At 42.1% G+C, this 27,214-nt stretch overlaps 1 protein-coding gene across 1 annotated transcript in view; it reads left to right on the top strand.

Annotated features, from left to right (window-relative positions):
• Positions 1 to 25,948, top strand: part of ntrk2a (neurotrophic tyrosine kinase, receptor, type 2a) — a 56,627-nt gene extending 30,679 nt beyond the window's left edge. Inside the window, exons 14-19 of the mRNA XM_085909569.1 lie at positions 404 to 534; positions 6,270 to 6,442; positions 6,764 to 6,919; positions 7,415 to 7,499; positions 21,239 to 21,397; positions 22,967 to 25,948. Of these exons, the coding sequence (XP_085765695.1) occupies positions 404 to 534; positions 6,270 to 6,442; positions 6,764 to 6,919; positions 7,415 to 7,499; positions 21,239 to 21,397; positions 22,967 to 23,152 (890 nt within the window). The 3' untranslated portion in view covers positions 23,153 to 25,948. The remainder of the gene's footprint in view (positions 1 to 403; positions 535 to 6,269; positions 6,443 to 6,763; positions 6,920 to 7,414; positions 7,500 to 21,238; positions 21,398 to 22,966) is intronic.
• The last annotated feature ends 1,266 nt before the right edge of the window (positions 25,949 to 27,214 follow it).

Genomic DNA, 27,214 nt, shown 5'->3' with positions numbered 1-27,214 from the left:
ATCTGGCTGTACAAGGTTACAGCAACATTGCTCTTAACTACCGTGCAGAATAAAGGGAAACACATATCCCCATGGAGAGATGTTAAATATTCTCAATATTACCTGACGTTGGAGTCACGGGTTGCCTAGCAACCAAAAGCAGGTTTGTGGATTGATTCTGCTGTGGCAGAGCAGGAGGCAGTGAGAGATCACACACACAACAAGAAAAAGATTCCCAAATGAGGGAGAGGTAAGGAGGAGAGATGACCATCATAAAAATGGATGAATTTTCCGTCTGCTGTCCGAAGAAGACACAAGATAGTTTTGCCACATTACACTCGTCATCATCTTACTCTGCTATTCTGTCTGCCATTTCTGTTTCCTGCTCTTCACTAATGGGACTTTCTTTGCTCTCCTCCTCTAGTTGTCCAGCACATCAAGAGACACAACATTGTACTGAAAAGGGAGCTGGGAGAGGGGGCCTTTGGCAAAGTCTTCCTGGCCGAATGTTACAACCTGTCGCCTGACCAGGAGAAGATACTGGTGGCTGTCAAGGTAACATCAATGACGTAGAGGAGATTGAATTTAAAGCTGGATTGCTGGTCTCATGTTTAATATTCAGACGTGCCAAGCATCCATTGTGTTTATTGTCTTGACTGCACGGGAATTGAAGAGATCTGCATGTCAAATTAAGCTGGCGATTGAAGCCGACTCCTGGTACACAAATAAAGCCGGTAATGTTGTTATCGACGGGGGAGGTTATTGCAAGCCCGACAGTATTTTTGCAGCGCAACTGCATCCCTGCAGCATGTTTGGGAATATTAAACAGGTTACTGCACTAACTCGGTCATAAAGTCATGATTATAGTGACTGTGGGGGTTGTGGATCCACGACTTCAGGTAAAAGTGATTCTTCATTTTTTATTTTTTTTTCTTCGGTCCACTTCCTCACAATTTGTCGCCAGCAATCTGTCGAATTCGAACCTAAGCCGCAGACTTCCGAGTCAAATTGAGCCAGTTTGCCTCCCTGGTAATCCTCATTTATCCGATCATCCATCTCTCCATCAGGGAAGCGAAACTCAATCTGATTGAGGGAAGATTCTCATTAAGAATATATGACCTGTAAGAGAGCCCCCCCCGTACAGTTCACCACTTCCTCTTCACCTGCACTACCTTCACTCATTATTATAACATATTGTTGCTTTTTGACAGCAGTACTCTACACTACCTGCATTAATCTTAAATACCATAATTCAGAACTGTTTGTTGCATGTAATTTCAGAAAGCATAATTTCCTGTTCCACTTTCCTTCATTGATTTCATTTTTATTACAAACATGCAGTCTTTAAAACATAAGAGATCAAATATAATGATTTCCAAAAGAAAAACAAGTACTGCCAGTACAAAAGGAACCTTACAGTAATAATGAGTAATCTATGATGAAATAATATAAAATGAATAAATGATAATATATATAAATATAAAAATACATATAAAAAAATAAATAAATAAATCCCAAATGCACATGTATGAAAACTGAGGAAAAAGACCTAGGCTTGTACACGTGTACCTAATAATGTGCTTTTAAAAGTGCAGTTTCAGTAACGTGCATTCATCATTAAATAATAAGTCAGTCCATTGATTAGATTCCACTGAGATTTTTCTTCCAATCAGTTAATGTAGCATGTTTTCATTTTCTCTCCTTCCTCCTGCCTCTGCTGGGATGTTGTGAGTTCCTCCTCCTTTCCTCCTCCTCCTCCTCCCTTTTTGCTGCATCTACCATTAAACGAGTCAGAAATAGATGAAGCGGCTTCTATTGAGATGTAATTGCCGTTCTTACGGTGGATTGTCAAGTTAGGTGTTTCTACCGTCTCTCCTAAAGTTGTGGACAGTGTAAATGAAGTATAATACAGCATTTTTACTAGCTGGAGGGCAATTATTTACTCAACTGCAGAGGGTGCTAAGTGTCTATTAAGGGGTAAGTCATTACTAGGCAATTAATCATATGCTGGAAGGTCGCTTGAAGCAACCAGAAAACTTTGTTCTTTTTTTCCTTTCATGGATGACTCACTCATGGATGATTAATAGAGGCACAGCTCGTATTAGAATGGAAGCTACTATTTGAGGAAATGTGTTACTTATGTGTTCTGGTTATATTCTAATAAGCATTTAGAGGAAGTCTCTTTTTTTAAGAAATCCGACATTTTATTATATTTCATCTGCTAATTAGCATTACATTCCAGAAAGTCCTTGAAGCAACATTTTTTTCTTTGTCTTATGATACTCCCTGTGAGTAAACTGGGCATGGCTTCTATTAGAGGGAATTTGAGGGGAATGTATTTCTAGATTTTAATGGTGCCGTGTTAATTAGGCTTTAAATCACATCGCGGAAGGTATGGAAACCAGAAAAAAATTCTGTGTGGTCAACATTTAATTGGGGAATAGTGTTTGTTAGAGTGAATGATGATTTATTGAGGCTTTGCTTGTATCAGAGTGGAGACCACTTTTGGAAGGAATAGAATTTTTGAAAAACCTTTATCTGATTTGATGCTAATTATCCACTTAATCTCATTTCCTTGAGGTTGTTATAAGCAACACTTGTTTAATGCCATTTAATTGGGAGCACGGCCTTCCCATGTTTTGGAGGAAAGGCTCTGATTGAGATGTTTTGTTCATTTACATTTTAACGAGCCATTTACAAGTAATCACTTTTTGGACAACCACTCAAAGCAACAATTAGGTACGTCTTAGTTCTTTGCTCCAGGTCTCCACTGGTTGTGTAGATGCTAAATATAAGTCCAGAGCTGTAAATGTGTGTTTGGTTTTTGTTTATAAAGCTGTCTGATGCTGTTAAAATATTCACGCTAAATGCCAAACTAATCTCCCCAGCAGATAAGAGGCGACCATGCTGATCTGCTTGTGATATGCGGTAGATCGCGTGCAAGTCAGCAAGATAAGCTTGCTATTGCGGCGACAGAGATGCAGGTGAAATTAGAAAATTGGTGAGCGGATGAACTGGAGAACATGCTGGAGAGACTATTATGTCTCGTTGCTGACCTGGGAACACCTTGGGAGGGTTTGATAAAATGGCGTTCGGCATCCTGCCCTTTAGACATGACCGCAGATTAAACACAAGAGAATGGATGAAATATAAATTCATGAAGTATAATAGGCTAGAGTAATCCAGGACTATTTGCGGCAATAGGTGCCACTAATAATGCAAAAAAAAAAAAAATGGTTTATTGTCTACTCGTTGAAACTGTAAATATGCAACAAACTGTGATCCCATTTGAAACTTAACGTACTTTACCCTTCACAATAAATGCCTTCCAGATTATTTGATTCCACAATTTAATATTACAAAGACTCTCCGTAACAACCCAGACTAATCTTAACTCCTGACATGCAAACCATGATGCGTCACGTCATTTAGTACCAACTGTTTTGCTGCTTTCCTATTCAGACTGAACTTTGATGCCATCTTGTGGCATGTTAAGTCATTTTAGAAAGAAAACAACAAACACAAATAGCAAGTTTTTCCAGCAAATACGGTCTGTGTGATTTAATGTGGCTTTCAAATCTCCTTGTTGAGAGGAAATTAATCACATCTTCACATTAACACTGACTGCATCATCTTTGCATTTGAGATGCAATTTCCCTTCAATAAACACTGGACACCCCTCATATGCAAAAACTATACGTACAACTCTAATTACCCCAACACTGTGTCATGTACGCTACACATACAAAACATTTTGAGCACGTCACAACAACATATGCAGCGCTTAATGATCCCCAGTTAAGGTTTGGACCCATCAGTCACTGGTCCAAGTTTGACTAGTACTGTATTATGCTGTATACGGTGAGGTGCCATTGATCACAGGCACTCTTTAACAACATGCACGCACGCGCACACACACACACACACACACACACACACACACACACACGCTTCCCATCTGTGGCTCATCAATCAGGAACACTTTCAATAATGCCTCCTTCAACACATGTAAATGTGAGTCGCTACATTCCTCCCAGCCCGAGGATGTTGATTACTTTTATTTGTCGCGGGACCCAAATGCACTGTGTGTGCATGACTTGTATTTTATTCACTGTATTCAGTTCATGGACGCTTGGACGGTCCATTCAGGGACTCATCATATTTAATTGCTGTCATCTCATGTAGTCCCTGTTGTAACTGCACTCGTATGTGATTGTCTAGCGTACAAAGACTCATTTCACTTCTCATTTCTCACCGTGATCACATCAGTGGCCGAGCCCTAAAAGATCAGTGAATGTTTTTTTCAAAAAGAAATTCATAAAATTGGATTTTTGTATCCCGCATTTCTCATCATTGCTCCAGCCTCGTTGGACGGATGAGCCATAGAAATAAACAAGCAAATGCAGGCCGCAAAGCCACACTATTTAATAAATCATGTTTTAAACCTTCATGAATGTTTTATGCTCTCAACGCAAAGCACATTAGCGGTTTCCGAGTTGCCGTTCAAGATTTTGCATCATAAAACGTGAGCTCACTTTAGTTATTAATTAGGAAATCAGTAGGGTGCAATTGGAAAAACCAAAAGGCCGTTATTCCATGAATACATTTAATATTGTGTTTATTTTATTATGGAACACTGAACGGTGAAATTGTTTTGACTCAAAATGTAAATTAAAACTTTCATTCTCAAACATTTGTTTGAGGAAACGTGTGTTGCCTAACGCTGAGGCATCCCACTAAAGTGGCCGCGCCTCTGCTTAATAATGTTTTGATTTAACTATTGAAAAATCAAGATAAAGTAGAAGAAGCTACATCTCAATGAATTTAAATATCATAGAAAAGTTTATTTCGGGAGTTCAAATGAAAGATGGAAACCGATCAATAATCATTAAACAGGCAATTTCCGATCTCATTTCCCAAATAAAAATCAATTGATAGTTTCTTCTGTAATATTCTCTTGAGATGATGAATTAGATGTTTTCATTAGCTGTTTCATTTCATACAGTAATCATAATTGTAATCAATGTAATTGCAATTAATTTCCAATGATATTTTCAATGTAAGCAATGAGTGTCAGCGGGAACACACTTTGAACTCTGGCCTCTGCTAAGAATTTATTTTTCCTTACATTTTGAGACAGAAAAAAAATCCATATTGATATTGAAATACGAATGAACTGATGAATCAGCTACTTTTGTATATTAGTATCAGAAATATAAAGCTGCGGACTCCAAATCGCCCCCCCCCGCACCACACTTTTGACACCCTCGTTCTGTTCAAAGGATATTCAACCCCACTTCGACATTTCCTATATACTCTTAATATTGTATTTCCATCTTTTGTACCGAAATAATCTCCATTGTCACGACGGCTCACGTTACAGCCAATAACGGTCTCGGCCAACACTCGATTGGTTGATAACAGGTGGGGGTGGGGTTATGGTCCATCTCATTTTCTGACATCTCAGCAGTCCAGCTGCCACGAGGTCATCGTGTCATTTTTTTCCCCCACCCCCTCAGAGCTGTTTCAGCAACTTGTCCTTGTGCCCCGCACCTAGAATTGTAACGAGAGCTTCTGTTTGTTTCTTTGTGGAAGGGGGGAACGTATATGTATGGCATTTACAGTAGGAAGACTATCTATTATTCATGTAGGGCAAAAGCCATTGCCTATATTTTTCTTGCTCGGATACGAGATGCATAATTAGCCCGTATCATTTTCATTTCCTGTGTCTTGCGTCTTTCTGTTTTTCGCTCTGTCACAAATGCGTGTTATGTTAGCTTGTCTGATAGGAATGATGACTGATTGAATCCAGTCAAGATGGCAAATATGAGGGTCCGAGCACGCAGACCTTCTTTAACTTAGCATGAATTCTGGTCAGTGTGTCTAGCATGAGTACAACTAATTTTGTTTTTCTTAAAATGGCCATTTGAGATCATTTGTTTACCTTTAACGCAAACTTGTCTTGGCTTGACCAAATGTCTTCTGCGTTATGGAGGTCCCTCTCTCAAGACAATCTAAGGTGCTGCTTGTTGATCGAAATGTACATAACACCATTCCTGATGCTCTGAGCACAACTCTCAACTATTCATTGCCCCTCATAGCTGTAATTTTACCTTGTAATCAATCCTTGCTTGGTCTAATTCACCATAACTCACTTTTACAAGGCAGGGCAATTTTTTTTTTCCCCTATTCGCCAGACATGACTAATTGATCTTTGTAGTGTGGCTTAATGTTTTTCCATTTGTCAGTTTAACAAAATGTCACCGTGTGTGTGTTTCTGTACGTGTAAGACTCTTAAAGAGGCCAGCGAAAACGCCCGCAAGGACTTCCATCGTGAGGCCGAGCTGCTGACCAACCTCCAGCATGAGCACATTGTCACTTTCTACGGCGTGTGCGTGGAGAGCGACCCCCTCATCATGGTGTTCGAGTACATGAAACACGGAGACCTCAACAAGTTCCTCAGGCACGGGTCTTTTTTTTTTTTCCCCACACTATTCACGGTTTACAACGAGATCCCAGAAAACTGTTGCAAGAGAAGACCTGGCATTTGTCCACCTGTCTAAAAGCAAGCTCTTGCCACTTCTGTGTGCACTTGAACATAGCAACAAAAATCCTGCAATCAGATAAAAATGCCTCGCCAGCAAATTGGATGCTTTTATATAGCTGCAAAGATGGGAAGAACTCCAAAGTTCTCTTTTTACTTTCCCATCCCGTATGACGCGTGTCCAGATAAGCATTAGCAACATCAAGGACAGAACAAAGCTAACAGGCCTCTTCCATTTAGGGCTCACGGTCCAGATGCAGTCCTGATGGCAGAAGGCCAGACCACCAGACCAGTGGAGCTGACTCAGTCGCAGATGCTGCACATCGCCCAGCAGATCGCGTCCGGAATGGTCTACTTGGCGTCACAGCACTTTGTGCACCGTGACCTGGCCACCAGGTTTGTCACATAGCACATGAAATGTATCATGCCCAATTCAAGATAGAAAAATCTAGTGAATTCACTTAAAAATCCCACTCAGAACTTATTTCAATGTCTCTTCAAGCCTCTAATTTCAAGAAATCCGTTAAGTACAATAATTGCATTATAATTATATTTTCGCCAAGCATTGCCAGGAAAAAAGCCATGTTTGAAATTAGAAGAACAGTGAAATTAACCGGCCTTTCTTTCCGTGGAATTCTTGCCTTACAAAGTATTCTGATGGGAATAAATTACCACACAAAAAGATGACTTTATCTGCTCCACTAATATGTTCCGTGTATGGCTGTTTTCCCAATTCAAAGTGGTTGCTATAAACAATCAATAAGACTCAACTCAGTCTGCAGTTGAACCAAATGTAAAAGTTACCGCTGAAACTCCCAAGCATCTAATCGATACCTGGCGATCATTCACGTGGCCTTTCTCGGCTGACGTGTTTTGTCTGCCGTCTAACAGGAACTGCCTGGTGGGCGAAAACTTGTTGGTGAAGATCGGAGACTTTGGCATGTCCAGAGATGTCTACAGCACTGACTACTACAGGGTAGGTGTATGTGTCCAACTTTATTGCTTTTTCACTTTTCGGACCAAATCCTCTCCTCCCTGATGCATGAGGCCCATTTTACTCCCCCTAACCTGCATGGGCATGACTGATTGACTCTACTGCAGGTAAATTAGGAAACTGTTTGAGTGCAGCCACAACATGACAATAATGCCATGATAAGAGGTAAAGATGTAAAGACAGTTCAAATAAAAAAATCAAAAAATCATGTAATTGTTAATATTTCAAAACCATAAATGTATCATAAAATAAACTAACCCCTCACACACAGTTTACTGTGATTTCAATTTCATTTTTATGCATATATGAACGTTGCCTCAGAAAAACCCAAATGATTGAGATTTTCCACAAATGAAGGATTTAGACTCACAAATGTCAAGCCATAATATGCGGAGGTCAACAATAGATTTCATATTCTGCTTGTAGTTGCTGGGGTAACTGTTACCAATGTCCTTGGAGAAATAATGACAATGTTCACACAATTAGCAGACATATAGACAATTTAACTAATCCAAAGCGAGGCATTTAAATGTTCGGCATTACGTAATGTGCAGAAATAAACGTGCCATTGACAACAGGCAACCCGGATACACAGTTGACACAGTCAGTTCGTGCGGAAAATTCCCTTTTAAATGCTCCAATTAAACGTGCAATCTGATTATTGCACAGAATGAAAAGTGATGTGCAAATACAAAGATTCCCCTCTGGCTTTCTTTTGCACACTGTGACGGCAAACTACCATTCGCCACAGATCTCCCCGTCCCTACCTCCCCCTGTTCCACTACTCCCCTCACATCCCCTCTTCTCTTCAATAGAGTTAAGTGTGCTGAGGCTGTCGCCATGGCAACACACAAAGGCAGCGCCGGTGAGCCGCTGAGTTGTATCCAACGTTTTCTCGGGAAGAAAAGTAATCAGGGAACTTGTGTTTAGTATGCTTGGAGCGGCGCTGGGGATGGAGGAGGAAGGTGGTTCGGGTGTGTGTTTGTGTGTGTAATGTCAGCGGCAAGTGAGAGCAAAGTGCTGGACACCGGAGGGGATGAAAACAAGAAACAAATAAATATACACCAGCTGAGAAAGCAGCAGTCAGTGATGGTAGAATTAAGCAGACAGACAACGTAGAACGCAGCCGGAGAGAAATAAAACAAAACGTAGCCAAAAATGAATACAGACGACACAAAGGATGGGGAAGCCAGAAGAGATGCAAAAATGTAGTGGTGGTTTTGCCATGCCGGGGAGTCAGTGAGATGTGATGTGTGTGTGTGCGTGTGTAGGTGGGTAAGCGTGTTCAGTCATGCTCTTACGTCAGACAGAAGCCGAGATGAGTCATAAAGGAATCAGCGAGTGTGTACGTGCACGTATGCGTGGATTTGGGAGGAAAATAGAATCAAAGGCGTAGGACTGACGAGGTTGTTTTGACGTCACAGCATCCGCTTACAAAAAAAAAAAAAAAAGCTGGCAGACTCTTTGGATGCCTCCATCCTCTGCTTCATTCGTGGGCTCCCATTGCGGAGCTTTTTTTTCCTTCCAGCCACATGTCTCTCTATGCACACCAAGTACTTTTATTTGATTTTCCCAGCACATTTGTTGGTGGATTTCAGGTATTCTTAAGAAAGCTTCAGTAACTGTCCTTCTATTAACAACAACATTTGGGGGATTTGCAGTCACCTTATTTTAACCTTCACAATTTTGTGGGGATATATTTTCAACTTAATTAAACCAGAACAACTTTTGGGGATATATGGTGATAATGATTACTTCTAATTTTAACTCTGAAAAATATGGGATATTTCAAGCTTCTTCTTTCTACCAGCCAAACTTTGATTTGTCTTGCAGCATTTAGCCCGGTTTCATTGTAATATGCACACCTTTTGGGCGAGTAACAATAGTCATAATTAAACACAAACATCCCAAACTACTGCAACTAACAATGACAAATTCAAAAAGAAAATCAGCCCCTAATTACTATTTTGAGCGCCCCGAACGGCATCACACATGAACAATGAAATGAAATGTTTTGGTTGTATCTCCTCTTTCTGAAGAAGAGCGCACAACGCTGTCAGACACATGACACATTAACACCAGGGCGATACGTAAACACATGTTCATGTTAAACAAACATTTTGCAAACTAATTGCTGGGTGTTTTATCTACTGTGATAATTGTGTGTGGGCAGTTTTTAAATGAGGAATTTACTCTCATTAAAATGGCATATTTAATCTTCAACTGGCTATTATGTAAGTACTCCAGTAAAGAGGAATCACAATATATTAATGAAGTGCATCAGGAGGTATGTTCATCCCATGTGGAAAAAGACACTCATTCACACACGCCTAAAAAAAAATAAAAAAAAAAATAAAAAAAAATCATCACTCGTTTTTGTTTCCACGGAAACACAGAGGACAATTAATGTTCCTGTGCATCATGGAGTGGGTGGAGTTTATCACCACCCTGTGTCCCACCCACCCTGCATCTTTTTTTTTTCTTCTTCTGGCCTAGTTGCCATAGATACGCCAGTGGTCAAGACTGCGTGACAAAAATCTACGCTGCTGTTATTGACCCCTCCCTTTTATTTTAGTCATGCTAGGAACATTAGGCAGCCGTCAGGCTGCGAAGATGCATATTCATGAAGCTGGGAGAGAGAGAGAGAGAGCGAGCGAGCGAGCAAGAGAGAGACGGGAAGGCGACGAGAGAGGAGGGAGGGAGAGAACAAGGGAGCGAGAGACACGAACATCAGAAATAAGAGGTCTCTTAATGGATGCATAGATTGATATGTAGATGTAACAGCAAAGATGGATCAAGGGTGGATGGAGAACAGAAGAGATGAATATACATAAAGCTAGATAGTGAAGGTTTAATGCAAGACCCAAAAAGTTCGTATATCAGTTTGTCTCAGGCCTTGGCCCATTTCACATTCGGTACAGGGGCCACCATCTAACAAAAAGAAAATGGCACAAACACACTAAAAGTAATGACAATTTCATTTCAATCTACTCATAATTGTTCTGAATCAATGTGTCATCCAGGAGTGTTTAATCAAACACAAAGCAGATATACTCAGAGAGAGCTGTGTTTTAATTGAATGAATGGCAACAGTTGCTGCTCTAGTGGGGTAAGACCCTTCGTTAACACCGCTAGGTATCCAGGTCAAGCCACTCAGGGCAGAAGAGCTGGGGATCAATCCACCCCGATCAGAGTGAGAACCAGCCGCGGTGAACCACTGCCTTTCTCTTCCGATCAGGGTTCAAGAGCACTGGAGCCAGCCCTGACTAAGCAGTGCCTCCCCAGTGCTCTCCTCCGGGTTGTACCTACAAAAAAAAGCCTCTTCTTGAGCAATCTTCTTTGTCCCATGTCAACGCACAACCTAAGGAGATGCTGTATCCATTCCTCCAACTTTGTTGTGCTTAGTACATCGTGAGGCTCCAGGGAAGTCCAACCTGCCAACCAAGTACCTAAAGGGAACTCACCTGTATTGCAGTAATTGTTGAGGGAAAGGCTGAAAAAGAAAAGCTACTCTACATCACCTAGGTCCCGGTGCATCCTCGGCCTAGTCACCTAAGCTGGACTAGGGGATGTGAATATTAGGGGTAAGAATTTCCAGACTGTTCCAATTCGCCATTTAGAGTTCAATTTTAACGTGTGTGGTGCAATGTGCTGTTGGGTGAGCGAGGCTAACCCTCATAGAAGACTGAGCCTCGATTAAGGTCCTTCCGCTCCGGACCACCACACCCTGCGTGCTTTGTTCCTAGAGTCGGAACCCAGGGGGGCCGCATACGTACCCCCTGAGTCGCATTGACCCTTCGTTAACACCGCTAGGTATCCAGGTCAAGCCACTCAGGGCAGAAGAGCTGGGGATCAATCCACCCCGATCAGAGTGAGAACCAGCCGCGGTGAACCGCTGCCTTTCTCTTCCGATCAGGGTTCAAGAGCACTGGAGCCAGCCCTGACTAAGCAGTGCCTCCCCAGTGCTCTCCTCCGGGTTGTACCTACAAAAAAAAAGCTTCTTCTTGAGCAATCTTCTTTGTCCCATGTCAACGCACAACCTAAGGAGATGCTGTATCCATTCCTCCAACTTTGCTGTGCTTAGTACATCGTGAGGCTCCAGGGAAGTCCAACCTGCCAACCAAGTACCTAAAGGGAACTCACCTGTATTGCAGTAATTGTTGAGGGAAAGGCTGAAAAAGAAAAGCTACTCTACATCGCCTAGGTCCCGGTGCATCCTCGGCCTAGTCACCTAAGCTGGACTAGGGGATGTGAATATTAGGGGTAAGAATTTCCAGACTGTTCCAATTCGCCATTTAGAGTTCAATTTTAACGTGTGTGGTGCAATGTGCTGTTGGGTGAGCGAGGCTAACCCTCATAGAAGACTGAGCCTCGATTAAGGTCCTTCCGCTCCGGACCACCACACCCTGCGTGCTTTGTTCCTAGAGTCGGAACCCAGGGGGGCCGCATACGTACCCCCTGAGTCGCATTGACCCTTCGTTAACACCGCTAGGTATCCAGGTCAAGCCACTCAGGGCAGAAGAGCTGGGGATCAATCCACCCCGATCAGAGTGAGAACCAGCCGCGGTGAACCGCTGCCTTTCTCTTCCGATCAGGGTTCAAGAGCACTGGAGCCAGCCCTGACTAAGCAGTGCCTCCCCAGTGCTCTCCTCCGGGTTGTACCTACAAAAAAAAGCTTCTTCTTGAGCAATCTTCTTTGTCCCATGTCAACGCACAACCTAAGGAGATGCTGTATCCATTCCTCCAACTTTGCTGTGCTTAGTACATCGTGAGGCTCCAGGGAAGTCCAACCTGCCAACCAAGTACCTAAAGGGAACTCACCTGTATTGCAGTAATTGTTGAGGGAAAGGCTGAAAAAGAAAAGCTACTCTACATCGCCTAGGTCCCGGTGCATCCTCGGCCTAGTCACCTAAGCTGGACTAGGGGATGTGAATATTAGGGGTAAGAATTTCCAGACTGTTCCAATTCGCCATTTAGAGTTCAATTTTAACGTGTGTGGTGCAATGTGCTGTTGGGTGAGCGAGGCTAACCCTCATAGAAGACTGAGCCTCGATTAAGGTCCTTCCGCTCCGGACCACCACACCCTGCGTGCTTTGTTCCTAGAGTCGGAACCCAGGGGGGCCGCATACGTACCCCCTGAGTCGCATTGACCCTTCGTTAACACCGCTAGGTATCCAGGTCAAGCCACTCAGGGCAGAAGAGCTGGGGATCAATCCACCCCGATCAGAGTGAGAACCAGCCGCGGTGAACCGCTGCCTTTCTCTTCCGATCAGGGTTCAAGAGCACTGGAGCCAGCCCTGACTAAGCAGTGCCTCCCCAGTGCTCTCCTCCGGGTTGTACCTACAAAAAAAAGCTTCTTCTTGAGCAATCTTCTTTGTCCCATGTCAACGCACAACCTAAGGAGATCCTGTATCCATTCCTCCAACTTTGCTGTGCTTAGTACATCGTGAGGCTCCAGGGAAGTCCAACCTGCCAACCAAGTACCTAAAGGGAACTCACCTGTATTGCAGTAATTGTTGAGGGAAAGGCTGAAAAAGAAAAGCTACTCTACATCGCCTAGGTCCCGGTGCATCCTCGGCCTAGTCACCTAAGCTGGACTAGGGGATGTGAATATTAGGGGTAAGAATTTCCAGACTGTTCCAATTCGCCATTTAGAGTTCAATTTTAACGTGTGTGGTGCAATGTGCTGTTGGGTGAGCGAGGCTAACCCTCATAGAAGACTGAGCCTCGATTAAGGTCCTTCCGCTCCGGACCACCACACCCTGCATGCTATAGCATGAACAAGGCTTGACCCTTCGTTAACACCGCTAGGTATCCAGGTCAAACCACTCAGGGCAAAAGAGCTGGGGATCAATCCACACCGATCAGAGTGAGAACTCGTGTACCCCCTGAGTCACCTTGACCCTTCGTTAACACCGCTAGGTATCCAGGTCAAGCCACTCAGGGCAAAAGAGCTGGGGATCAATCCACACTGATCAGAGTGAGAACTCGTGCACCCCCTGAGTCACCTTGACCCTTCGTTAACACCGCTAGGTATCCAGGTCAAGTCCCTCAATGCGGAAGAGTTCAATATCAATCCACCCTGATCAGAGTGAGAACCTGATTAGCCTACAAAAGTATGCTCTTAACATTTTGAGCAATCTCCTTTGTCCCATTACAACGCACGACCTAAGGAGATGCTGGAATTAATTAATTCCACTTCCCTGTGCTTCATACACCGCAAGGCCCCAGGGAAGAGTTTCCCTTACACCCACTTTTTCCAAAATGGCCGCCACGCCGTCCAGTCACCTTCGTGCACCCCCTGATAGCTTCCGGTCCTTCCGCTCCAGACCACCACACCCTGCGTGCTTTGTTCCTAGAGTCGGAACCCAGGGGGGCCGCATACGTACCCCCTGAGTCGCATTGACCCTTCGTTAACACCGCTAGGTATCCAGGTCAAGCCACTCAGGGCAGAAGAGCTGGGGATCAATCCACCCTGATCAGAGTGAGAACCAGCCGCGGTGAACCGCTGCCTTTCTCTTCCGATCAGGGTTCAAGAGCACTGGAGCCAGCCCTGACTAAGCAGTGCCTCCCCAGTGCTCTCCTCCGGGTTGTACCTACAAAAAAAAGCTTCTTCTTGAGCAATCTTCTTTGTCCCATGTCAACGCACAACCTAAGGAGATGCTGTATCCATTCCTCCAACTTTGCTGTGCTTAGTACATCATGAGGCTCCAGGGAAGTCCAACCTGCCAACCAAGTACCTAAAGGGAACTCACCTGTATTGCAGTAATTGTTGAGGGAAAGGCTGAAAAAGAAAAGCTACTCTACATCGCCTAGGTCCCGGTGCATCCTCGGCCTAGTCACCTAAGCTGGACTAGGGGATGTGAATATTAGGGGTAAGAATTTCCAGACTGTTCCAATTCGCCATTTAGAGTTCAATTTTAACGTGTGTGGTGCAATGTGCTGTTGGGTGAGCGAGGCTAACCCTCATAAAAGACTGAGCCTCGATTAAGGTCCTTCCGCTCCGGACCACCACACCCTGCGTGCTTTGTTCCTAGAGTCGGAACCCAGGGGGGCCGCATACGTACCCCCTGAGTCGCATTGACCCTTCGTTAACACCGCTAGGTATCCAGGTCAAGCCACTCAGGGCAGAAGAGCTGGGGATCAATCCACCCCGATCAGAGTGAGAACCAGCCGCGGTGAACCGCTGCCTTTCTCTTCCGATCAGGGTTCAAGAGCACTGGAGCCAGCCCTGACTAAGCAGTGCCTCCCCAGTGCTCTCCTCCGGGTTGTACCTACAAAAAAAAGCTTCTTCTTGAGCAATCTTCTTTGTCCCATGTCAACGCACAACCTAAGGAGATGCTGTATCCATTCCTCCAACTTTGCTGTGCTTAGTACATCGTGAGGGCTCCAGGGAAGTCCAACCTGCCAACCAAGTACCTAAAGGGAACTCACCTGTATTGCAGTAATTGTTGAGGGAAAGGCTGAAAAAGAAAAGCTACTCTACATCGCCTAGGTCCCGGTGCATCCTCGGCCTAGTCACCTAAGCTGGACTAGGGGATGTGAATATTAGGGGTAAGAATTTCCAGACTGTTCCAATTCGCCATTTAGAGTTCAATTTTAACGTGTGTGGTGCAATGTGCTGTTGGGTGAGCGAGGCTAACCCTCATAGAAGACTGAGCCTCGATTAAGGTCCTTCCGCTCCGGACCACCACACCCTGCGTGCTTTGTTCCTAGAGTCGGAACCCAGGGGGGCCGCATACGTACCCCCTGAGTCGCATTGACCCTTCGTTAACACCGCTAGGTATCCAGGTCAAGCCACTCAGGGCAGAAGAGCTGGGGATCAATCCACCCCGATCAGAGTGAGAACCAGCCGCGGTGAACCGCTGCCTTTCTCTTCCGATCAGGGTTCAAGAGCACTGGAGCCAGCCCTGACTAAGCAGTGCCTCCCCAGTGCTCTCCTCCGGGTTGTACCTACAAAAAAAAAAGCTTCTTCTTGAGCAATCTTCTTTGTCCCATGTCAACGCACAACCTAAGGAGATGCTGTATCCATTCCTCCAACTTTGCTGTGCTTAGTACATCGTGAGGCTCCAGGGAAGTCCAACCTGCCAACCAAGTACCTAAAGGGAACTCACCTGTATTGCAGTAATTGTTGAGGGAAAGGCTGAAAAAGAAAAGCTACTCTACATCGCCTAGGTCCCGGTGCATCCTCGGCCTAGTCACCTAAGCTGGACTAGGGGATGTGAATATTAGGGGTAAGAATTTCCAGACTGTTCCAATTCGCCATTTAGAGTTCAATTTTAACGTGTGTGGTGCAATGTGCTGTTGGGTGAGCGAGGCTAACCCTCATAGAAGACTGAGCCTCGATTAAGGTCCTTCTGCTCCGGACCACCACACCCTGCATGCTATAGCATGAACAAGGCTTGACCCTTCGTTAACACCGCTAGGTATCCAGGTCAAGCCACTCAGGGAAAAAGAGCTGGGGATCAATCCACACCGATCAGAGTGAGAACTCGTGTACCCCCTGAGTCACCTTGACCCTTCGTTAACACCGCTAGGTATCCAGGTCAAGCCACTCAGGGAAAAAGAGCTGGGGATCAATCCACACCGATCAGAGTGAGAACTCGTGTACCCCCGGAGTCACCTTGACCCTTCGTTAACACCGCTAGGTATCCAGGTCAAGCCACTCAGGGAAAAAGAGCTGGGGATCAATCCACACCGATCAGAGTGAGAACTCGCACACCCCCTGAGTCACCTTGACCCTTCGTTAACACCGCTAGGTATCCAGGTCAAGCCACTCAATGCGGAAGAGTTCAATATCAATCCACCCTGATCAGAGTGAGAACCTGATTAGCCTACAAAAGTATGCTCTTAACATTTTGAGCAATCTCCTTCGTCCCATTACAACGCACGACCTAAGGAGATGCTGGAATTAATTAATTCCACTTCCCTGTGCTTCATACACCGCAAGGCCCCAGGGAAGGGTTTCCCTTACACCCACTTTTTCCAAAATGGCCGCCACGCCGTCCAGTCACCTTCGTGCACCCCCTGATAGCTATATCCCTAGCATTGTGTCCAATTGAATTTAGGTTGGTAGGTTTATTTTGATATTTTTTTTTAGGCGAGTGTGACTTATTCATTATTGAATTTGAACTATTTTAATTAAAATCTCATATCAGCTGTCTTCACGCATAAAACACTCAATAAAGCATATGGAATCAAAAATGTGTTTTCGATCGTGCGTATCACTCCGTTTCGATGTCCCGCTGTCCGAATCAAACCTTTTAACTCCGGAGTTGCTATTCCTTTTTTGTTGACCTCCTGCTTCGACCAAAAATCCGTAGTTGAAAATTGTTTGGATATGTAATCCTCCATTGTTAAACGAAATGAAAAAAAAAAAAACGGGGTGAGAAAACCCCCGAATGTAAAATAAAATAAATGGACGACTGCTCCTCAGTTGCTCACTATATGAACTGGAGATCTCTTCTTCTACAGGTAGGCGCATGAATCATCCCGGGATCATTAGCACCCCCTGTCATAAAGCTGGAGAACCTTTTTTCGTAGCTTCAAAGCCGTTTTGTTCATCTTGAGAAACAGACAGATGACAAAAAAAAACACGAGATATTCAAGACATCAGTTTAACTAGGGTAATTAGTTAATATAGCCACACTGTTTGAACACTTAAACAGCGACATAAAGACAGAGAACAGTTCTGTCTAACTGCATAGCCTGTTGACATTGGCAGCCGTGTGATTGGCAATTCTTAGAGGAGGCTAGGCAGGAAGTTGGCTCCTGCTAGCGAATCGTCTTCGTTTTTTTGTAATGACTATAAAGATTCAGCGATTTTGGTTCAAAATGATACAAAACTATTGAAATTAAAAGGAAAATGACTTTATAATAAAAAACAAAACAATTGAATTTGATTTTCCCCCTTTCATGATGGCATTCAAAAATAGTATGTCTTTTTGTTTGGAGGAGAACAGTGCAGATGAATGCAACAGTAATAGTTTGAATAGGCTGAAAGATTATTCTGTCAAAACATCAGTGGCATTTTGTTCGTTTGTTTTTGTGCTATGCTGATATTCACGTTTAGAAGCAATTGGCTAGCCATGATAGCCGTTACTAATCAGTTGTGGGTGTTCAACTTTATGCCCCCTTTTATGTCCGGCAACTCGATACAACTCTGTATACACCATACCACGTCCCTCTAGCGAAAACTCCCAAAATATAAGAATTGTCCCGCCCCTACTGCATTCAGGATGTATTTTGTCACCCTAATAGTTTCCCATTTCAAACACTTAAGCTAAATCTTACACACACACATAATAAAATGCAACGTGTCTGTGGATCCTGATTTGATTTTCCATAATTAAGGCTTAATTAAGTCTTTATTATCCTTCAAAATGAGACTTAATCCCTAAATCCGCCGCTCTAAAATGCTTCAGACACAGTAAACAACATTGCTATAGTTGACAAATTAGATTCATTAAATTATTCTAATTAGCGTTTCGCATTATAGTATAAAGGAAGGAGAGGAAGTGTCAGCAACCACTAAGAGAAGGGGGGCTCTTGGCTGTCCATTTTCTTTACCATTCTTTATTTCTTTATTTACCTTTGGCAACAGGAAAACCATATTTCACCATTTCCCAACTGCCTCTCAAATGAGAAAAATTAATAAATACATAAATCAGGATGCACACAGGCCTTAGAAAAAGACCAAACCTTAGAAAAAGACCAAAAAAAGGTGTCCTTCAGGCAGCACACGTCATCGTTACTGTCTTCCATCACTTAGGAATCTCCTGATAATGTATGATGCATTCAAAAAAGAAAATACTTGATCGGCACCAAGGCATAATGGTTTCATCCTTGCTCCGTGCCATGCCCTTCCCACAAAGTTGACTGGAAATTCAGTTCAGTCCATTGTTGTGCTGCTGGTAACATACAAACAAACATCACAACCAAACGCAGGCGTAATAAACAATAAAACCAGGTGGCCAAGCACTTGAGCTATTAATATTTCAGATCTTCAGGGAAGACGATCATCCATGATGAATAAAACAAAACGTCTAATGGGTTCATAAGTTCATACACATAAGTGACTAAATGATGTTTGAGAACAAGAGTAAGAGAATAAATGCAGCAGGTTTGTGCTTCCCGATGAAACATATTCAGATGGTTTCCCAAGATAAGAAAAATACTGACTGCTATAGTAAACCAACAAGCGGAGAAGCATAATAAAAAGCTCCATATTAAGATTAGAGGGAAAAAAACAAAAAGCATACTTGATAAGAGAAGAAGAAGAAAGGTTTGCATGTGAAGACTTAGCGCTTCAGAGATGGAGGCAGAACCTGATGGCTATCTATGTGACCGTCCACATTTTATGACGCCATTAAATAAGCCGCTGACTAGCACAGAAACGGGCCAAGTGCGGCGCGCAGGCCATTAATAACGGACATAAAGCTCGGAAAATGGACTGTCCTATCGGCGGTGCCCGACGGAGCGAGAATCGCCGGCGAGATTCATGCTCGCGGGGAGCAATGGAGGAGACGGCTGATATGAGACGAGGTTTAATTCGCTTTTGGGCACGTTGAAGAAGAAGGAAGACTCGAGATGTCTCGTCATATCGTGCAGCCTAAAATAAATAAGCTGTTTAATGTCTGTCCTGTCTCTGTGGATCGGTTAAATCATACATTGACACCTGTCCAAAACGGCGGCGAGACAATGTGTTGTTAGGAAGGCAAAGGAGACAGACTCAGAACCATCTACGCTGTGAAAAGGTGACCCGGACCTGAAAATAAAGTTATCCGTGCCTTATAATCGTGAAAATACGGTATTTGGATTATGATTCTGGAATAATAGACAAAAATGCAAATGCTAAAAGGATAATAATTCGTGACGTACGTCAGCACTCGATATAATTGTCGGTAGGTTTTAATGTGGCTGTGAATGCTTGTTTGTCTAAATGGGCCCTGCGATTGGCTGACCACTAGTCCATGGTGTTCCCCGCTTATCCATTCAGCTGGGATACACTCCAGTTCACCAGTGACCCTAATGAGGACAAGCGCTATAGAAAATGGATGAACAGATGGAAGAAAATCAAAAGGACTAACAGAGAAATGTGCATCGCAGCCAACTTCCTATTCCCAACTTGCTGGAAGCTCATCTACATTTGGTCAAATCACATAACATTATTTTGAAACACAATCTTTCCTATTTTGAAGAATTGCACTCCTTTTCATTTACTTGGTGGTTCAGGGATTACTTGACAATCGATTCCATACGACGGACAAAATTCATATCGTACTGGCGCCCTGTTGCTAACTGTGACAGTCACCCTCACATTACAAAGATGCTCTCCAAAGGCTCATTTGTGATTAGAGTTTAATGAAAAGAGCAAAAGTCCCTCGAGTTGATGATTAGTCGCTGATTGCTGCTCTTGGCTTGCTGACGCTGCTGTTTGATGTCATCGGTGACAATAAATCCTAATTGGATTATTTACTCTGCTAACCCGAGACAACCCAATTAAACTGCTATTGACGCAAATGTTTTGCACACACACGCACACACTGCTGTCTATCATTTGGAAAATTTCAGGGTGAGTTCAACTGGCCTATTATTACCTGGATGTGTCGTTCATTCGGTTCATTAAAATGTGCTTTTATTGTCAATCATTTACTCCAAACATTGCGTTCATCATCAGCGTCGGTGACACTCGATTCATTAAACCTGATAGTTTAGTTTTAGTGCGGTGTGTGTCTTTGCAGAAATATGCCTTTTAAAGGACGGTTCTGCAATAAATGGGGATAGCCCACTAAATATGACATCAATAAACATTTTTGAATTTTTAATTGCTTATTTTGGCTATTTAGTTTTATCAGGACACGCGAGAGGACACAGAGAATCCAATTATAGTCAAGTCACAAATTATCCAAATATGGAGATGCAGGAGAAACACGCAAATTGACATTGCTTAGAAATTGTCCAGTTTGAACATGATAGTTAGGCTTTTGTACAGTTTCTTACTCAATGCTAAATGTTTAGAAGTTCACATATACAATTTCCTTCATTTTTTTTTCTGTGATTACTTTCTGAACTCACACAGAATCACCTAATGCTAATGATGCATTTTAAACAATGTTTTCTGATTTATAGAATACATTTTTGCAAGAACATTTTGAGCCTCCACAAGCTCATCTAAATGAGTAAAGTAGAATACATTTGATTTCAAACATAGAAACAATTTCTTTCATTTTACTAAATTGATGTTTTTAAGATCACACGCTAGCCTAAAATGGTTGCTGCATCCCATAATGCAACATGGTTTCCCACGCATACCACACTATGCAAAAAAATGCTCTTTCATAAATGGGAATTTTTACTTTTATGGATGAGTCTGGAACATAATGGCTTCACTGTTTTTAATATGAATTTGAATATCAATTCAATAGTTTTCAAGTTCTGAGCCTTACTAAAAGGTTTTTGAGTTTTGGATTGGATTCGGTGCAAGGTTTGCAATAATTATGAAGACCATCAAATTCCACTTACTTAAGTGTCAATAAGCACTTTGAAGGAGTGAAACATTTTGCAGTCTTGTTGAAAAAGCACTCATCCAGTTGATAGATTCACATTCAAATTGATGTCTGTGCAAATTTTATTTGCCATCTCTCTCTATCTGTATATGATTTCCTCCACAACTCATCCGTGCTTTTCCTTCCCCTCCGCTTGTGTGTGCGCTCCCTTAGGTGGGAGGTCACACCATGTTGCCAATCCGCTGGATGCCCCCCGAGAGCATCATGTACAGGAAGTTCACCACGGAGAGTGATGTTTGGAGTCTGGGTGTGGTCCTCTGGGAGATCTTCACCTACGGCAAACAACCTTGGTACCAGCTCTCCAATAATGAGGTACAGTGCACCATGTCATCATACTCTGGACAGAATTGAGTAGGAATTTAAATAATTAGTCCACAGTGGACACATTTTGAAAATAATATGTCCTAACTAAACCCCGACAGCATTGATATGTGAATAAATGTTCTTCCGTTATCTTGGTTATGCTTACTGGTGCACTTCTGCCACCGTTTCTGGAATTAATTCAGTTCTGAAACAGATTTTGTGCTCATTTCCATAAATGATTGGGATTTTGTTTAATGAGGGACAAGCATTTATGTAAAAATAAATAAAATCAGAAGATAGATATAGATGCAACAGAATATTTTGATCAACACAGGAAAATGTATATGTGGATGTAATATTTGTGGTTTTATAAAATGTTCTGTCAGCGTTTGTTGTCTTGTCCACACAGGATTGTCTGTTTTTATTTTTAAGTTGAAAATGCTCTGCCCTCAGAAATAGCCCGTTTCAAGGTATAATAGTAATATTTTTGTAATTTCCTACTCATTCTACTTGTATGTACGAATTCGTCGATAAGCCCACTTAGCAAGTAATAGTCATTAAGTATTTTTTATTAGCTTGTACGCTAATGTTAATCGTTTAGTTTGAACTTAATAAGAGTAAGTTGTTGTGCACTTAATGTTATGCTAATATATTTGTAGTCGGATTAGCTCGCACGGGCTTCTCCCTCTCTCTCTTTCCGTCACTTTTTCCATTTCGTTCTCTCTCGCGCACACACACGAAAAAAAATAATCCAATCTAAATGTAATAACAGTGCTTTTGTAGAATTGCCTCCTTCTTTTTTGGATTAATTTGCTGTCCTTGCGGTAACCATTTGACTTGGAAAGGGCTTTCAAAGATGACATCCCAAAAGCTCACATGCTCAGTTTATGACCACACATTAAGAGTCTTTTGAATATTTCATAAACCATACAAATCTCCCTTTTCTTGGATTTTGACCCAGTTTCGGGGAAAGACTGCCATCTCGAGCCCTTTGGCTTAGCCTTCAACATATCTGACCTCTCAAGTCATTTCCCTGCCCCTCCAAGTCACTCTGGTTACATCCATGTTTAACCTTTCGGCCTCCACCTTCCCTTTTGCATCCATCCTTTCAACTCTTGACCCAAAAGGGATCTGCACAGGAAATGATGAGATTGTGTGGAGGTATTGAAATTTTTGTTTGCCACAGTGGTCAATTGGCGACACGGGTCACATCATCTGACAAAGTAACAGTAGACTTGCACTTCACACACACACAGGCACTTCACACACACACACACATACATGCATGTAATAGAATGCATTTCTTGAATTACACAGTGTAGCTGTACCAAATGAGGTGTCTGATTTCAAAGCATCTTTGAAGATTTTTTTTTTATCTCCAAACGGCGCCGAGAAGCGACGTCGGATCCGTGTGCTTGTCAGTTCCGATTGCGCCCGACTTCATCACTCGGGTTAATAATTCATGAATGCTGACATATTTTTACGGCGTTCCCGTGCCGCGCGGTGAAGCTTAAGCTTCATCACCTTCAGCGAATATTCACCTCTCATATTTGTCCCCGCCCCCCTTGCTCTCCCTAGGTGATCGAGTGCATCACCCAGGGCAGGGTGCTGCAGCGCCCTAGAACCTGCCCCAAAGAGGTATACGATCTTATGCTGGGCTGCTGGCAGAGGGAGCCCCACATGAGACTCAACATTAAGGAGATTCACGGCCTGCTCCTCAACCTGGCCAAAGCCTCGCCCGTCTACTTGGATATACTGGGATGAACGTGGAGGAGAGCGCATGGTGTCGCTGTATAGGATGTGAAAACGACTTTTAAAGGCAATCAAAAAAAAAAGAAGAAGAATCCGCCAAACACCTTCTTCCCCTTTTCCCTTCTCATCTTTCCTGAAAAAAAGGGAAAAGCTTCTTTTGGCTGGACTCATTTCAACAAGGAATGCTTCTTGGAGCTTTTTCATGTAAATATGAGACTGTATGAAGGTTGCTTTTTTTTTGTTTGGCGAAGGATTTGGCTCCATGCGATTTTGAGCCCAAATTGTTACCAACCCCTCACCATTAGCCCCTCTACAAACAAACAAACACACACACACACTAACCCTACTTCATCGTTAAATGTCAGCTCACAAGAAAAGGGAGAGAAATTACAGCAAATTAGCTTGGTCAAATATTCGCAAAGTAACTCTAATTTATTTATTGAATTTTATTAATATACAAAAACTGTTAATATTTTAAATGGTATATTTCTATACATTTTATTTATATTTAATTACTCAATTAATTAGCTCCTCATATTAAATATTTAAATAAACAAACAAGAAACACTGGTCAACATCAGGTTTTGGAAATATTTTCATTTCTTTGTTAAATTTGATCTATAAAAGCTTACACAATACAGATTTTACCATGGACCGTAATAATAAATAATTCCACCAACTCTTAATTCATAAATATTAAATAAAATTTGATGCACTACAGAAAAAAAATGAGGGCAATTTCAGAATCAACTAAAAATAAAATTATCCAGAAATGTTTACTTGCATCTCCAATGAATAAAATTGTTGACCAGAGTAATTATTAGAGATGAACACGCAAACTTAACTGTCATTTATTTAATTAAATGTAATATTTACATTTAAATATGTTTCATAGCTTAATCCACATTTTTAATATAATGGATTTTCATCTATTTCATCTTGTTTTTTCTATTTCTTTAAGTTATATTAATAAGTCAGAAGTTCTGGAAGGAATGAATGACACTGAAATATTTATTCAAGACAAATTATATGCAAAAATACAACCCTGAGCCCTGGGGCTCAGAGCTAAACCACTTTGGATGTCTTGATGAAATAACAGTGTGAGCGCAATCGAGTCACAAAAAAAAAAATACGGAGGCGGTGCAAATGTAGCAATGTGCTATATTCACTGGGCCAAGGAACCTTACACCATTTTCTGTCACTCCACACCCTTAAAAATGCTGCGTGAAAAACAACCTAATTCAGGTTAAAAATTGGACTGACCCTGGAAGTTAGGTCAAAGCAACCTATTTTTCGTACAAAACAACCCAGTGTTGCAAAAAAAACCCCAAAAAAACAAAACAAGGTTGAGTCAAACTTCTTTGGTCGGTCCAATCTTTAACCCGGCAGTTTTTAAGGTGTACAATCTAGTTCATACAGTCTTATAATATTTATCTGGGTTTTCTTTTAAGCTAACAAAGCATCCCACTTCACTGCAGTTCTTATTTCCAGTCTTTATGTTAGGCTTGAATAGAATTGAAGGATTTATGATGGCCATTGCCAATTGTCAATCTTTTAAAAACATGACCCAACCGTTGGGACTGCTGTGCAACATTGTCATTAGACTTAATAGGAGGTAACAGGATGACCCCCCCCCCACCACACACAAACACACACACACACTCACACACATGTTTTAAAAAGTAACAGATGCTTCACTTGTGCCGGTGTCGGGGGTCGATTGATTGACGTGTCCACGGCTGCACCACGTTCATGACTATTCGGGTCAAACTGGTCCTTGCAGATGGGAGAAGCTTGACGTTTTAGATCAGGAGTTGGAAACCAATTCTAAATACAAAGCCTTGGAAGAATAGTTCCTGATATGCAAAAAAATACACATTATGTATTTCCATTAAACTCATGAATGTAGCCAATTAAAAATGTTGTAACTTAAAAAGTGAGCAAACACCAAGTGAAATGTGCGGCTCAGAGCGAAACCTATTACTGCTGATATTCTCCCTTTAAATTTGTTCTTGTTGACATGTGAGAGCCGCCTGAAGATAAGTCCACTCAAGTTGCCCCGACTTATCTTACCAAGCAAAGTATGGGCTAACTCCGCTAGCCAGTGAAATTCACTTTTCATCTATCTGTATTTTTTTTTCTTTTTACAAACTTCAAAATATACCACAGTTCTTCTATTTCATGTTTTATATAAATATATATATCTCTAAGGCAGCCCAGATAGCAGAAAAGGCATATTAATTGCAGATTCTATTACCATCACAACTATAAATGAACTTTTTTTTTAATTCAATAAACTTTGTGAGCTTTATGTTTTAGTTTCCAACGCTTCCCCTCCCCCTCTCTAATTGTGGGGGTCAGATAGGTAGCAGGTGCTGTTCTTCTGGTCAACTCATATTAAATGCTTAGGCCTCTTAGCACTCAGACATGCTTCAAACTCGTGAGTGCGTGTGTTAGACAAACTGTTTACCTTCTCCCGATGTCCCTCCATTTTTACACACACACACACACACACACACACACACACACACACACACACACACACACACACACACACACACACACACACACACACACTCGCTGAAAGACACTCACGCCAGTCCGAGGAGGAAATTGAATTGTGCATGTTTTATTATTTGAGCGCTGCAGTCCTCTGTAATGGTGTAATGTATATTTCATTACGGGGCCTAATGGGCTCCATTAGCGCAGGGCCTCCTCGCAGACATTCAAGACTTATTGTTTTATGGCACAAGGGGAAAGGGGGGGGGAAAGGACAACGGAGAGGGATGAGGAGATGTGCTGGAGCGATGGAGAGAGTAGTCAAGGGGTTGGGAGGAAAAGGTCGAAAGCATGACGGTGGAGCGGAGGAGTGAGGGTGGGGTGTCGCTGCGGGATAGTCGGTGTCCTCGGCGAGTGAGCATCCATCATTTAGTAACACACTACACACTGGGAGTGGGCAAAGGATTTATTATTTTGCCTTTCTTGCTCAAAACAATTACAACAATAATCTATTAATAGTCAAAACTGTGAATGCTTCACCGCCTATGATTGTCAAACACATCCTTTCAAATTCATCTTACCTTATACCCTTAAAAAATGCATGTAATGCACATGAGGAGACGCTCCATCATGACAAACCTAGGCTAAAGCGAGCTAGCTCCTCCCCGACATCCAAAGATCTTTGTCTCTCATTTGAGATGCATTACTTCAACATACTAATTAGTCCTTTCCTATTAGCTGAGGCTTTGGAGTCATCTTGTGACATGATAAAAATGTTACAGAAAAAGCACACCAAAAAATATTATCATTAACATTATTTGATTAGCATACTTGCACAAGTGAATGTCTTTTCTTTTTTTTTTTTAAACATTGTTGGCCAACATGAGAAAACACATTGGCATTTTTATTGATATTGCAAGAGTACTGTGAGCCAGGCGGACAATTATTAGTGGGAAAATGTACATTTATTTATTTATCACATTAAATAACTATTTTATTTTCTTGTACAACCAAGATTTCTCATAAATTGAACATTTTCCCTATACATTCCACATGTTATCCAATGACAATATTTTAAATGAATGATTAATCAGAAATAACTCAAATAAAAATAAAAAATGGAATGTGTTGCCCACTCCTGCTCGATACACACAAACACACAAATATGGTCACCTGCATGCTACAAGCATCACACTGTAAATACAACATGCATGAAAGGATTTTTTTTGAAGTCACTATAAAGGGCAAAAAATCATCACATCATAGCCTCAAGCATTTTGTGTCCAGAGACCTTCATGTAATAAGAACAATGATGATGATTATATGATGTGGAATTAGGGGTCTTACTTCATTTAATGACAACAAGACTTGGTTTGTGTACTTGATCTGATGAATTGTTTCACTGGTTTGACTTGTAGTTATACTAAATCTCATCATGCGAATAATCTAACTGCCTTATTGTCTTGAGATGAGGCGCTTTTGCAACTCCATTTGACTATGGAGAGTCATTTCCGGCAAAAATCTGACATTGGCAAAAATTAAAAAAATAATAAAAGGGGTTAAGCAGTTACATCA

Source organism: Syngnathus leptorhynchus, chromosome 4 (assembly GCF_054491065.1).
Source record: "Syngnathus leptorhynchus isolate UIUO chromosome 4, UIUO_Slep, whole genome shotgun sequence".
Classification (NCBI taxonomy): domain Eukaryota; kingdom Metazoa; phylum Chordata; class Actinopteri; order Syngnathiformes; family Syngnathidae; genus Syngnathus; species Syngnathus leptorhynchus.
Note: the sequence above shows the minus strand (reverse complement) of the source record. Positions and strands in the feature narration are given on the sequence as shown.